Raw genomic sequence first — 15,457 nt, forward strand, 5'->3', positions numbered from 1 at the left:
GAGAAGGAGAGATAGGCATGATAAGCGTGTGAATGGGAGTGACAATGACAGAGTCCCATGCAAAGATAAACAGCCCGGGTAAAGCCTCAATAATGGTTTTGCATGAGTAATTTGTCACTCCATGTGAAAAGGAAACAGAAGGGCAACACTTTGCCCTGACACTTACCATCGCCCAAGGATGTCTGTGTACACAACTGCTGCTGCCCACTGCTTTGGTCAAGGGGCAAAAATAAGCCTTTGTACAGTAAAGCTGCGTCACGCTTTGTGTTGCAGATAAAGATTTAACATCTGGCTGCTAATGTGAACATCTGATGACTTGGGAAAAAAAGTCGTGACTAAATCTGAAAAAGGTAAAGATTTAAAAAATGTTACGAAAGCCATTTGCAGCAGTACCCTGTCATAATGTCTTGGCACAGGACAGTTCTAAATTACAGCAGAATAAAAGCAAAAACAAAACTCATTAATATTTCAATAAGAACAAACTGTTTTCCTTTTCTCTTTTGTTGGTGAATGTGAGACATTTTGGAACGAATGCAGTTTTAGTTAAGTTACACAATAGGAATCATAGAACTAAGTACACGTTTTACATGAAATAATACAAAAAAATAAGGTGCTGCAAAATGGAAATTGACAAGCCACCATTTTGGATTAAATGAGAAGTTATTTGTAAACATGCTCCTGAACGTCAGCACTGCCATCTTGTGGGTGTTTCTAACACTACAAACACACCTGCTCATAGACAATAAAAAGTTTTCTCTAATAGGGAAAGTTGGTGTTGACACCCTTAATGGCTATTTAGTACAAAATATACATTTAAGTGTAAACACTAGATGTATGTACTGAAAATTATCAACTTTTGCGAGTGTTGGGACGTAAACCATTACTGAGGAATTGCAACATTGTACTTAAAACATTAAAATCCTGCAGTTCAGATAATAATAATAAAAAAAACAAAACACAAGTGTGTGAAGGTGAATTAGTTGCCACCCTTTCCATGCAGTTCAATAATCATCAGCCTATCAAAATACTTTCTGCTGCACCCCCGAGATGCTGCAGGTGAGCAGTTGACCCCCTCGGCCTTTTTCCTGAGATGGGCAGAAGCTCGCCGTTAGCTTTCATCTGCTCTATCCTCCTGGCCAGGTCAGCATCACTGTCAATGACCAAGGTGCACCTTTGGGCGTAGCTGACCAGAGTCTCTTCACCTTGTCGAAACATGCCCACTAAGGGCACCATGTCTTTACCGGCCAGGTGGAGCTCGGCGATCGAAGCTGTGTTGGCAATGGTGTTCCGGTCGATTCCGAGATGGCGGAAGGCTTCGCTCATGCTCTTCTTCTTGATGAAGGCAGACAGGACTTGTTTGTAGCGGTGGATGACGTACTGGACGCCTGTGGCTGGTGGAAAAGAATAGGAAATAATTATTAAATAATATACAGAATCATAAACATCCATGTTTGATTCGTTTTTGTGCATTTTTTCACTTTCTTTCATCCTCCATCATTATATGCGCGGCGGTTTTTACCTCTTTTTCTGCTGTAGTCTTTCCCTTTCTTTGATCGCTTCTTATCTTTGTGGTGTTTCTTCCTCCTGATCTCACTTGAGGCCACGGAAACTTCCGACGAGTCTGACGCTTCAGAGCTGCTGTCGGGGCTGTCAGAGGAACTGGACGAAGCTCTTTCTCTCTTCCGAGACTTGTTTTCTGCATGCGGCACTTTGCTGGGTTTGGGAGCTGAGCGTGATCAACGAAAACATACAACAAAAAACGCATTTAATCGACTGTTATATCCAAGACGGTCTGCAATTTCAGCTCAGACACCGACCTTCAGTCACAGGACTCGGGGATGCAAAAGTTGGCACGGAGCGATTGCTTGTGAGGTTTTCAATCTGGCTCCTCAGGAACTTGCGGTCCTGCATCAGGTCCTCCACCTGTCGTTCCAGTGCAGTGATGCGCTCCTGTTTGCTGTCCAGCATGCACTGCAGCTTGGTGATGGTCAGCAGCACCCTCGGGGGCAGGCTTTCTACGTGAGAGGCCGCTAAAGGAAGGAGAATCGACGAGAGCACTTCAACACAAAGGTCAAAAAGTCTTCCTCTACAAAATGATCCAACTTATGTCACCACACCAGTGTTTAAATAAACGTTGACACTCTCTTGCTTACCTGACATGGCGCTGCTGGGTGTGTTGTCCTGAACAGCATCTGCCGAGGCACCAGTCTGGAAATGTTCCCACTTGATGATGCGGAAGTCGTCTTGCTCCTGCTTCAGCCAGCCCGTAGAGCCGAACCTGTCCTTGGTCCTCACGGAGCTGGAGTCGATCTCTACGCAGGGGGAATAACCTGACGGCTCTTGGTGCCACACGGATGACATCTCAAACCTGAGAAAGTACAAGAAGTTTGTGCGTGTGAGTGTATAACATGCGCTTAGTCTGAGGGAAAGATTCATGCAGTTCTTTAAAGGATTCGATTTGGATCCCATAACTCTGATCAGACTTTAAACTTATATAAACTAACAAACTAATCTTTATTCATCCTTCCATTAACATTTACAGTCATGAATGTAAATAATGAGCATGATGTTACTAAAACCAACAGAAACATCCTTCAACTATCCTTAACCAATAAGTCAAAAAAATAAAAGCCTGAATTGTACTATTATTTGGAAAAAGGATCATTTTTGTCTGACCTACTTGTCAGTGCCTCACTTCCCCGTTTCACATGGAGACACACACTTTGTGTAGGCGACTTGTGCAGCTGCTTACCCTCTAACATTTGGCAGCGAGTAGACTTGGACTCAAGCCGTTTCCAAGATACAAACCTCGTAATTATGAGATTTGTATCTAACAATTAACAGATAAGTGTTTTCTAATTATAAGATCTTTTTTAAAATATGGGTCTTGTAATTATGAGATGCTATGTCGAATGTATCTTACACATAGGTCATAAGTCACTGGACTTGGGACTATGGCTCAGTTGTGCGCTGCATTGCAAAACTACAACTGCTGGCACTGGGCAGTTTGGGGGAATTGTTATGTTAAGTACCGCACAACGTAAATTGGCCAAATAATCAAAATAAAGTATCTGGAATAGGTATGTTAAAACTGTTCCACAATACAGCCGCTACACCAGAAGAAAACAATGAATTCTTTTTGCTCCTGTAAGTTAACTTGCCCACAAAATAAGTAGAACGTTTCAGTCTCAGTGCAGGAGATCAGATCCTTTCCTACTTTCCTTCTTTTTAAAGAACCCAATGTAAGAAGTAAAATCTCTCGACTAGAAGGTCACAGTTGCATTTCAGATGTTGCCTAGTCTTTCATTTTACTGTAGAATTATCTTTAAAATTTTTTTTTGAGCGCATGCATTTTTAATAATATTATTATAATTTTAAAATTTAGTAAATAGTTTTCCAACATTCTCACCAAACTCACACACTCTTTTTTTAAGCTGCCTCCCTGGTGTTTCCACCATCTCACAGCCACATTCATTTACATTAAACTATGTATGAAATTCTGCATAGAAAATTTAATATAGGAAACACACATGAATTAACAGCAACTCATGCTTATGTCTATACACTAACATAAATTAATTCTATGGAGGGACTAAGGTATTTTCATTATAACTTTATTTATATTTGCACTGCTCATGTCTTGGTGTAGTTAAACAGACTGAGCACTTGTTCATGTCCACTCTTCATGATTATTCTTCATTAACTACAACAAGCAGTAGCTTTCCATGACATCAGATTTGTGGTACTTTGGTTAATGATTGACAATTAATGATTGAAAAACAACCCTTGCTGTATGTGATTTCATTACTACATCACTCACTGCTTTTGCTTTGTACTCAACAACTTGGATTAGGGACCTAATCATTTTTTTTTTAGTCGGGAGCGACGCGAGTGTATAATATATTAAGCATTAATACATTCGTTAGACCGTGCTGAGTCATGCAGTAGTTAAGCATTAATTAAGAATGAGGACGGCACTGTGAATTGTGTCTTTCATCCTAAATTTATTGCAGAACCAGGCTTCATACTTTTGTATGTATGTTGTTGGTTTTGGTGCAAATAAAAAAAAAGTTAATTTTTCCATTTACTTGTATTTCCTGCCTTGTTACAAGGTACAATTAATGGCCATGCACACCGTTTATACATGTAGGAAAAGCTTCTTATATCTACAGTAAATGGCCTTCAAAGCTTTAATGTCTTCATTAAATAACAAGGAGGTACTTGGCCTTTATGTATCTCAAAGATTATAATGCAAAATGTAAATACTGTGAAACATATCCAGAGACAATGATTCTCGTTGTAAACCTAACGTTTGGTCCTGTAGCTGAAGATAGTGGACAGATTCTGCTGCACAGCCTCAGTGCATCATCCCAGGCTGTGACGTGTAGAGACCTGCACCCTGTAATTTCTGAAACTATGAACTGTGTGCACCTAGTTTTTTTTAGACCCATATGTTTCTCCAGGCAGAATATTATCTGTTCTTAATGAAACATGTTGCTGCAAGTGCGTTCCTGACACATTTCCAAGCTAGGGGTGCCACAACAAATTTTTTTTGTTGTCCGAAGACATGCTGAAGCACTCGTCAGCACTTCACAGTGACAAATTGATCATGAAAATCTATGTATTAATGTATGAAGGATCTGGTGTTTCCATTCAGACCTTTAGTCCCCCAAGCTCCTGAAAGACTGAATCCTATATTTCCCATAATGCAAGTCAAAGCACAAACTTCAAAATGGTCACTTTGCAAAGGCTCGGCATTAGAAATTACCCCTGGGAAGAGAAATATGCTTTAAGAGCTGCAGTGATTCATAAACTAAATTATAGCTTTAAGTCACTTTTCAAGCAAAATTCAGGCCTTGTCAATGCTGTGTAAAAACATTGGAATGCCCCTTTAACTCACTGCATTAGGTCAGAGTGAGTTTTAATTGTTGCTTAATGGTGAGCAGCATTAAGTCATGATGCATCCTTCAATAAACCATGCGTCAAGTCATCAAGTGATTAGTTATGAAATAATAAAGCATGTGTTTTGCAACAGTATTATAAAGTTACTCGACATGGTCATTGGCTGCTGGGGAGCCACAATGTTCATTTGGCCAAAAGTAAAAGTACACAGTACATAGTGTAGTACTATGTATTTGTTGCAGGAAGTGGGTATCATTTTACTTCATGTTTCCATGGAGATGATGATGGACTCTTTTTAACATGTGCACGCAGCAGAGCCAAAACACAGCCTGAGTGCTGCAGCGATTCATCAGCTCACAACACCAGACGTATTGTGTTTATTGGTGGATGACTTTTAAGAATTGATACGTGCCGAAAAAAGTTTAACATTTTTCTGTGACAATGTACGGAGATGAACGCCGGCAGTAAATCAAGCAGGCTCTTTTTTTTACCGATAATACAGGAATGAGATTATTTGCTCATTGTTATTTGATTTTTTTTTAAAAAAACATTCAAGGCATCGCACAAATGATAAAGCTCATTAAATGTACAAAGAGATACTGTTTGTTGCTACAGAGGCCCAACCATTTCTTCTTGCAGTGGGTTTAATTAGCTCCTACCAAGATGGATGCAATGCCTGTAATTACCTGCAAAAAAGGGGGAAAAGGAGCAACAACCCGGAGAAACGCACAGAACTACGTTACCTTCCACACAGGCCAAGGGATCAAACCGGTGTAGCTGACGTTTCCACGCTGGAGCTGCCGTTCGCTTCGTATTCAATGCACAATTTTTCATACAAATAAACACAGACGAGTGGAAAAATGCGAAACTACAGCAGGCATGTCCGAGGGAGAGGCGGTGCCACAAAGTAGTGACGAGACAGGAACACTACGCTGCCTTCAGGTGCGTCGTACTTCTCACAACTGAGAATTTGGACGTACCACTGCCCCCTCTTGCGGTTGCAGCATAGTTCGTTTATTATATCCACGGATGGATTGATTTAAAAAAAAGAGAGTCTAAATTACTGTTTATATTTTCAGAATGAAAGGGCTGAACTAAACGATTACATAGAGATGCAACAACGGCAAAAGATGAACAGTGGTTTAAAAGTTATCAACCTTAAATAATCCAAAAGAGGCAAAAAAAAAAAAACTAAAAACAAAAAAACACCTAAATATCACAAACCAATCACAAGTTAAGTAAAAATATAGACAAACCGACAAAAAACTAACAAACTGACACAAATGTCCAAGACATAAAACAAAGAGACACAAAATTCTTTAAACCTGACAAGAAGAACTAAAATCAGACTCATATATATATATATATATATATATATATATATATATATATATATATATATATATATATATACACACACACACACACAATATGTATATGTATGTGTGTGTGTGTAAGATCATTTATTAAACTAAGATTACCGCAGTGTGGTTACAAATAAAAGTCCTGCATTCAAAGTGCTAGAAGTGAATATTATGAGAATGATTTATTTTTAGAACAATGAGCTTTACATTACTGGATTTCAATTTTGGTACTGGTGAATGTTTGTGTTCTTTCTTTATTGTTGCAGTTGGTGAATGTGGAGCTGATTATATAAGCAGGTCAACTGGGTAGATATTAACCTTTCTCTATATACTAACTTCATATTTTGTAATTTTATACGGCTGAAAAGTATCTGCATGTGTCAGATAAATGTGGTAAAAGTGTACATTTACTGTACCTTGAGAAGATGGAGACTAAAATATGTTCAGACTATTAATGTGTAATAACATATTCTGAAAATCATTTCTTATGTGCATTAACTCACTAGAGTATAAAAAAAAAGGACAAAATACAATACACAAAGTTTTATTTTCTGTTAAGATTAAAACTCTTTGGCTACAGAGAGGTGAACCCAAGTCCCACAAACAAACTGATGCCCTGGTTGATGTTACTCACATACTACATTTCACTTGAGTATCTACTCAACTTGTTGTTAAATATTGTACAATAGTGGTGGTTTTCACATATCTCAGCTGCCTTAGTGAGACACATAAATGACAGAGACATCAGACTGTCCACATGTTAAATATTTGGTTCACCTGAACATCATCAGGTGTTTTCACATACCCACTGGCCTAAAATTGTCAATAATGCTGTATTTAAATACTATGGTTTGTATATTAGTCATAAAATACAAAAACACACATAACAAGGTGAGGTGTATTTGGATAGGTCAAGTTTTTGTATTTGTAAAGGATAAAAAAGCTAAACACGTCAATATTGTTTGTTTTTTCAATTAGCAACTGATAATATATAATCTTCAGTGGATTGAATGTGAAGACAAATCATAAAATCCATCCACATAACATTGCATATTCCTTCATGGTACAAGCTCGTATTTTCCTTCATTTCAAACGTTCACATAGCATTATTTAGAAGCTCACACGTGATTTGCAGTGATTGCCTTAGTTTCAACAGCACTGAAGTATAACAAAGTTGATGGAGGGAGAAAGCTACGGCAGCGCACTGCATTTATCAAAGACTTTATGTCATAGATATGACTTACAGTAGTATCTCATGATTATAAGTTATGGATTTCGGAATTGTGAGATAAAATATAACTGAATAACGGTGTAAGAATGGAAAAGCTTCAGAATTTGCCTGAATCATCAGGTTTTTAAGTAGTATTTCCACACTAAGTACACCAACAGTTATAAAGTTTTATAGCCTGTTGGTTATAGTACAAGTACTTACATTTCAGTAATCACCAATACCGAGTACTGATACAAGTCCTAAACTGTTTTCCTTTTAGAAAGAGTTGCTGCACAGTACGCTCCTTATTAATCCATTGCAGTTAAGCAAATCCTGCGAGATCAGAAAATTCTGGTGCCTTCTTCTGCCAACACAAATATAGCAGCGACTGTTTAATAAACAGAGCAACTTTCGCTTGAAAGAGCAAAGAGTACAGGGGGAAAAAAAAAAGAACAACGATTTTAGGTGAGATCCTGGATGGAGAAGTGTGGACCACAGACTATAGGTCTACACAGGACTATAAAGGTAAAAGGACTTTAGAGAGCGTCCAGTTACTCTGTATAACCTTAGTTGTGCTGATATCAGTTGCAAATATGAAACGTTTATTAAATATAGTTGACTGACTGTTAGTAGCTAGATTTTGAGGCTTTACTTTCGTGGTCGACAATTGTCTTAAAACAGCTCCAAACCATGGTCATTTTTCCACCTCCACCTACCTGCAGAGCCTACCATAGTTCGGGCCGCAGTATCGAAGAAGTTTTACAGATAAAAGTACACATAGGTAGTTCATACACAAATTGTCTACTGACAGTTGTGTTTAACTTTGGGTTATTAGATGTTCTGACAACTGTCATTGAACTACAGTCTTAAAAACCTTATTATGTTAAGGCAGGATCTCAAGCGTTTCCATTACTGCACCACCGTTCTTTTATACACCATCTCATAATTACGAGATCTGTGTGCAACAATTATACAAGTAATTGTTACACACAATTACACAAGGTCCCCATTTTTCTTTCTTTGAGAAATGTAATGTGCCTTAGTAGAAAAGTAAAAAGGAAGGAAGACAAACAGCTGAAGTATCTAAAACAATATGATTCCTATACTGGGTAATGGTTAGGACGTGTAGTAACACTACTTCATTATGTTAGTATGTGCAGCAGCAAATAAACACATTTAATCCACGACTGACTTATTTGCCAGCGTAGAAACGTGTTGTGTTTACAATGTGATAATCCCATTGAGACACATAACTGTTTTGTAACGTGCCCAGAGTGAGTCAGCTGTTGTGTGAACACTGGAGGATTTGGTGCTTGCTTCCAGTGACTAAAACGCACCCGCCACCTTGTGAATGCTGGTAAAGGTGTTAAGATCTGGAGCTAAAAAACTACTTAGAAATGGGCAGTAATTAACAGGCAGATTATTCCTGTATTATGGAATCTTGTTTAATGTGGTGGAAAAATAGGGTCACTCACATTTACAGTAACTCAGTTTGGACAAGACATAGTTCTCCCTTCCTGCTCCCTACGTGTGGAGTGTTAGTCTGTTAGAGAGCTAAACATACTCAGCTGTTCCTGTCTTCCACCTGCAGCCGGCCTGCCTCTCCAGCTTTTAGTGACAGATAGCCACGAGGAGACGTTTAAAGTCGCCGCTGCATTCATCCTTTATGGCGTCCTTCAGAGACACATCATACTTCTCCAGGTACATGTCTTTAATGGTCTCCAAATCAAACTGTTGATACACACACACACACACACACACACACACACATAAGACAACATCTTAAGGGTTTGTACTTCCTTCCTGCTCCATTGATACGATGTAAACACAAAGGTCCTGAGCTGTAACGTCATTGAATGGGGTTACTACCTCAGAGCGACACACGATGATACGTATGAGGGTGTCCTCATCAGTGCCTGCACCTTTCATCGCGCCATTCAGACGTCTGGCAAAGTAAAGCTGGGGGTTCTTAGCAACTCTCACTGTGGGGAGGAAGAAATGCTTTCAAAATACTCTGCTACAGTTTACTTTATTTTTCACTGCTATAAAAGTAAAAAAGTTTCATACAGGTACTTACATACAAAATACTTACATTTATCTACACCTGCTTTAATTGTTTATACTGAGTTTCATTTTGTCGATTTTTAACATTTTTTTGTGAACTTCCAGAACTATTTACGCATCAGGACAATTCAACTAGATTGACAATCATATCCAGATCCATGATAATGAATTCAGATAAATTATTTTATTGTATTTCATACTGTGGATGAATTACTGAATGGGCTCCCTGACCTCTTGGGCCCCTTGGATATATACTCTGAATAAAGTGAGTGTTAAAATTGCTTGTCCTAAACACACAAAGTGACCAAATACAGATGGTAAATACAGAAAATGATTAAAAAAAGAAAACTGACCAGAAACTGTTGGCACATTAAAAAAAAAAAAAAAACGCAATATAAAGACAAAGAATAAGCAGAAAGTGACCACAAAAAGAAAATCCATCTTTCATACTAACCAAGAGCAATGTAGCACTTTTTCAGGGTCCCAGAAGTCTCATTTTCTATGGCATCCAGGATTTCAGTTCCAGACAGCTACAGGATTTGAATTATAGCAAAGATCAGGTCATAAAAAGTTCCAAGATAGTGTGTGAAGCGACAACAAGCTAGTGTAACGAAAGATAGAAACACTGATTAATTTTAGCGGAAGACGACATGTCCCAGCTGCATACGCTGATATGCAGCAATGGACAGTGTGACATGAAATCCTACCTGCTCATATATCTTAAATGTGGCCTGGAGCTGTAGGTAATTTCTGCTGGCAAGGATGTAGCTGAAGGTGGACTCATCGGTCCCAAAACATCCCTCACCAGCCTGCATGAGACAATTATTGTTACTTTACGTGATTAATAAATCTGCTTTGAGGGTACAGTGAAGCAGTAGATTGCAGACGAAGCCCGCACCTCAAATAGGGCTGTAGCATCTTGTTCAGCCAGCTCTTCATCGACCTCGTAAGTCTCATCTCTGTTGCCCTGAGAGGAGAAGATAAAGATCACTTTTGCTGCGTACTGAGGCCTTTCTGTCTGACTCAAGCAACTATATCTGGTCTCCGTTTTACTGTGCCTGGACTGTGGCCAGAGTGTGTGTTTCTGAGTAGGGCACGACTGACTGGGCACAGGGAGAGTGATCTTGATTTCAATCCAGGGACAGACGGGAGGAGTTGAGTTACACGAGCAAAGTAGGAACTCGAGGCCACTCACCTGCAAAAGAGCTGTGAGCAGGTTTCTTACATCCCCGCTTGTATCTCCCTCGATATCAGCTTCCAGATCACGTTCATGCACTGAAAAGCAAATGTCGAGTGAAATGATTAAAAATCTACTATACTATTTTAAATCTCATTGTTTAGAAGGCGGCGTCCACTATCAATTCATCCTGTTTTGAATTTCTAATGAGGGGAATTCTGTGGTGCACTCACTCTCCCTGAACTTCGTGATTGTAGTGCCATATAGATTGATTTAGATTTAGACACATTCGCATGATTCCAGAAGGTATCATTGGTTTTGTTATTGTCCAGTAATCACTCCCAGACATTGACAAATATTCATAAATATTGTCTCTCGCAATCTGCAAATGCAGCAGGCTAAAAACATGCTTCCAATAAATACAAGGAATTTACTGAAAACTCCAATGATATTAAACAGACAATAATGAGACAGTACAAACAAAAGCCAGATCAAAGTTAATGTAAAAAAAAAAAAAAAGGGTTAGGGACCAATTTTTCCAGACCACTTTAGTGACCTAATTTTATTTTTTTTTTAACTGGCAGCACATTCAGCTGACCAATCAGCAACCAGCAAAAACATGAATGACAAATCAGAAGCCAGAATGAGCTGGGAATGGGCCACTTAGCCCTATTGTTTCTGCTGGTAAACAATTCTTCCTTTGTTCGTTAAATATAAAACAGACTACGTAGGTTTAATTGTATATTCAAAAGACACACCCAGAGTTAACTGCAGTGTTTGAATTCACTCTATAAGTGATTTACATGAAAAGCTTTTAAAATCAGAAGCAGGTTCTTATTAATACGATTATACTGTACCGGCTTTAAACTATCGGTGGCTAATGAATTTTGCAGATCTGACATAGAGAGCTGGTGAACTACAACAGTAACATGAAAAACATTCCTGAAGAAAAAGCATGAGGCTGCCACCAACATGCTTTATTGTAGGGATGGTATTAGCCATTTGCATTCAGGCCAAAGAGTTCAATCTTTGTTTCCTCAGACCAGAGAATTTTGTTTCTCATGGTCAGAGAGCCCTTCAGGTTTTTCAGTGCTGTCTCCTGCTGTAGGAAGAGTCCTGGTGGTTCCAAACGTCTTCCCTTTACGGATGATGGAGGCCACTGTGCTAATTAGCACCTTAAATGCTGCAGAAATTTTTCTGTACCTATTCCCAGATCTGTGCCTCAATATAATGCTGTCTCTGAGAATTCTTTGGACTTCATGGCTTGGTTTGTGCTCTGACATGCACTGTTAACTGTGGGACCTTATATAGACAGGTGTATGCTCCAAATCATGCCCAATCACCTGAATTTCCCACATGTGGACTCCAATCAAGTTATAGAAACATCTCAAGGATGATCAGTCGAACCAGGACGCACCAGAGCTAAATTTTGAGTGTCATGGCAAAGGCTGTGAATACTTTTGTCCATGTGATTTTTTTCATTGTTTTATTTTTAATACATTTTCAAACAAACGTCTTTCACTTTCTCATTATGTGGTATTGTTTGTGGAGTTTGGAGGAAAATAATTGATTTGATCCATTTCGGAATAAGGCTGTAACATAACAAAATGTGGAAAAAGTTAAGTGCTTGGAATCATCTTGACGCACTGTAACCTGATTCCATCAGGTAACAACATGCTACCTAACCAAACAAGCCTCCCAAGTTAACTCGATCCTTCATACAACTTCATATATCAGCCATTTGCCTGGTGACAGACTACCAAAGTCTGAGAGGAAAAACTATTTTTGAAATAAATATAGTCACACATGCTATAATCTGGAACAATTAAACACGTGGATTATGAAATTTAAATTTAGCAGTGAAAGAAATCCCACAGAATGAAAATCGATGTTTATGGCAGGATGGGCCTTGACATGGCTTGAAAGACAGGAATAGTATTGTAGGTATATGTACTGTAGGCCCAAATTAGTCATTTTTCTCCAGAGTTCATATCACATGAAAACAAAAAAGTGACACTGATTAACACTGATTTTCAAATAATAACTTTTAACCCACAATAATATATTCACATGGTGATGGAAGCAATCCCCAATTCTATCAAAACAATTGCATCAAATACTGTATTTTTTGTTTGACTCACAAACTACTTTGTGCAATAATAAAATATGAATTACACCTATTTTATTTACTTGCTTACCCTGATAGTAGCATTCCTTGAACAAGGCGATGTCCTGTTAAAGAAATTAGATACCGTTAAAAAAAATAAAAAAGTCTGAATACTCTGCATAAAAGATTTAGTAGAAAATGAAGAATTAACATTTCAGTAGGTTCATGTCACTGATTAAAGCTTCTACAGTAAACACACAGAAGTTGTTGAAATATAAAGTCATATTGTTCACAAAGGTACAACTTACAGCATTGGTAGCGGTGCAGAGGATCTCCACCAGCACGTCTTCATCGGTGCCCGGTCCCTTCATGGCCTTCCTGAGCTCCTTCACTGCATAGATGACAGGCAAGTCCAGCATGGCAAGGATGGCGTTCTCAAAGTTTCCAGATAACTCACTCTTCAACACATCCACCAGTTCCTGCCATGGGGGACAGAATTACATTTTTACTGGCAGAACACAAAAGAAAGAGAAGAGACAAAGATTGCCCTCTAATAAATCAGTGTGTTATTTTCAATTTCATATCAAAATGACAATGACACTTATGGTAAAAATGATCTGGCAGACTTGTAAAGGCACTCACATCGTCATACTTTTCGAAATAGGCCCTTTTAATTTCCTGACGCTGAGCCGAACTGCGGTTTGCCAGAATGTCAATTATGGCCTTTTCATCCGTTCCTGATGAAAAAAAAGGGGAAATACAAAACAGAGGCTGGTCATTAGCAAACGTTGTAATTTGCAAGTAGCACTTACACTGATGTTATTAGGATTCCGAATCTTTTTGCTTTTCTTTCATAACATTTCCAACTTACCAAAACCTTTACAGGCTTTGCGGATGGCCTTGATGTCAGCCACAACATCAAAATCCTCATAGGGCACGATAGTGGGCTGAGAAAAACAAAAGGGGGTCTATTACTGGATGCAGATTGTAGCTAAATCACACATTATCTCACAACGGTTTGAAGTTCAGAGGGATCCACGATAGCGGCGCAGGAGCAGCTGGCAGGAGGACAGGGCCAGAAATGTGTCTACACAAACTTGGTGGGGGTGGAAGGGATGAATGCACTTACCAAAGTGCAGTACAGGGGCCAACGTACGGGTGAGAGGAGGGGCCAGAAGGACTTCTCACTGTGGAAATATTTCATCCACAGCGACAGAACGGCTCAGTGTTGGTCCTCTTTCCCAGAGCAAGAACAATAAAAGAGTGTATGCTTGATTCTTAATTCGGCTTCTAAAGCAGCAAAGCCTACAGGCATTGGTGCATTAACCAGGGCTTTGTTGTTCTTTTATTTTTAAAGAACTGTAGAGCACGTTTTGAGCTTTACTTTGAAATCACACGCACGCGCGCACGCACTCGCACTCACGCGCGAACACAATGACGCTGCAGCGCCGTCCCGAACTAACGGAGCAGGGATGAATCCTGCAGGGGTGGAGCCCGTTTCCTCTGCGTACACAAGTCCGACACGGTGTCGTTTGTGACGTCTTTGAAGAAACGCTCGGCTAAATATTAACGTTCAAAAAGTGGAAGCTGTTGAAATTAGACACAAGGATTTAGTTTTACCACCAGATATGTGTTGAGCGAAAAAGCTGACGTTAGACTTCCAGCGTCCTAAAACAGACAGAAATAGGCGAAGGTGCTCTGTTTTATTGGGACTTAGCAAAGAATTTCATGCTTATCTGGACGGGCTGAAATTAAATCTCAGTTCAATGCATGAGTCTGAAACTCCGCCACTCTCCCTGCAAGCGACCCCCAAACTGCTCGAGTGTTTCTTATTTTTTTTACTTTATTTTTTATAACCAGTGTGTTTCTAGCGCAAACTACCGAGAAAAATGTGCCGTTACTTACTTGACAGTTGCCCATGTCGTGGATGTTAATCCGGCAGCTGGTGATCTGTAGGAGAAAGTCGCGGAGTTAGTAGTTCGGGGGATTTGTCGTCTGCGGATCAAACTGCGGCCCAGAGAAGCTCTGACCGGGGCGTGACGTCAGCACGTTAGCAATTTACGTCCACAGTCACTGCTGCGCACATCTGCTTATAACAGCAGTTTATCCTCACTCAGTATCTAGAGTCTATTTAGTCGTCATTTTCTGACAATAAAAAGAAACGTTTCACATTGAGATTTTTTTTTACTTAATGCCAAAAATGATCTCAGTCGTCTCTTTATTCTCTCCACCTGCTTCAAATGAGTATATCCAAAGGTCCTGCGATACATCCTCCTTCTAGGAAGCTTAAAACTGTGAAATAGTTTAGGAGAAGGTACAGGAGTTTGTTGTTTGGAGGAGTTTGGAGGAACTGTTGAGCTGCACTGAGCCTACCCTCCTTATTAAACAGTAAATGAGGTGAACAAATACCAGGAACCGCTGGAAGTTGGATATCAGGCAATAGAGGTCAACACCAAAACCAAAAATAAATACAGCTTCTCTCAGAGTTTTGACCGAACATAATCATATAAACCTTTATGCAGCTTGGATTTACTTCTTCTTCTCCTTTCATCTGTTCCCTTTCAGGGGTCACCACAGCAAATCATGTGCCTCCATCTAACCCTGTCCTCTGCATCCTCTTTTCTCACACCAAC

At 39.3% G+C, this 15,457-nt stretch overlaps 2 protein-coding genes across 2 annotated transcripts; both read right to left on the bottom strand.

Annotated features, from left to right (window-relative positions):
* Positions 1-342: 342 nt before the first annotated feature.
* On the bottom strand, positions 343-5,825 carry LOC137104994 (coiled-coil domain-containing protein 106-like). Its single transcript, XM_067486928.1, has 5 exons — positions 5,646-5,825; positions 2,154-2,368; positions 1,818-2,030; positions 1,520-1,726; positions 343-1,391 (listed from the first exon to the last, which is right to left on the bottom strand). The coding sequence occupies exons 2-5, from the start codon at positions 2,359-2,361 to the stop codon at positions 1,012-1,014; spliced, it is 1,008 nt and encodes a 335-aa protein (XP_067343029.1). The 5' UTR covers positions 2,362-2,368; positions 5,646-5,825; the 3' UTR covers positions 343-1,011.
* A 969-nt stretch (positions 5,826-6,794) lies between these two features.
* Positions 6,795-14,890, bottom strand: anxa13 (annexin A13). The gene is made up of 11 exons (XM_067486418.1): positions 14,730-14,890; positions 13,696-13,771; positions 13,467-13,561; positions 13,133-13,303; positions 12,916-12,949; positions 10,736-10,815; positions 10,439-10,507; positions 10,248-10,349; positions 9,995-10,070; positions 9,346-9,458; positions 6,795-9,207 (listed from the first exon to the last, which is right to left on the bottom strand). The coding sequence occupies exons 1-11, from the start codon at positions 14,742-14,744 to the stop codon at positions 9,088-9,090; spliced, it is 951 nt and encodes a 316-aa protein (XP_067342519.1). The 5' UTR covers positions 14,745-14,890; the 3' UTR covers positions 6,795-9,087.
* Positions 14,891-15,457: the final 567 nt, after the last annotated feature.

The sequence above is a fragment of the Channa argus genome, chromosome 19 (genome assembly GCF_033026475.1).
Source record: "Channa argus isolate prfri chromosome 19, Channa argus male v1.0, whole genome shotgun sequence".
NCBI lineage: Eukaryota > Metazoa > Chordata > Actinopteri > Anabantiformes > Channidae > Channa > Channa argus.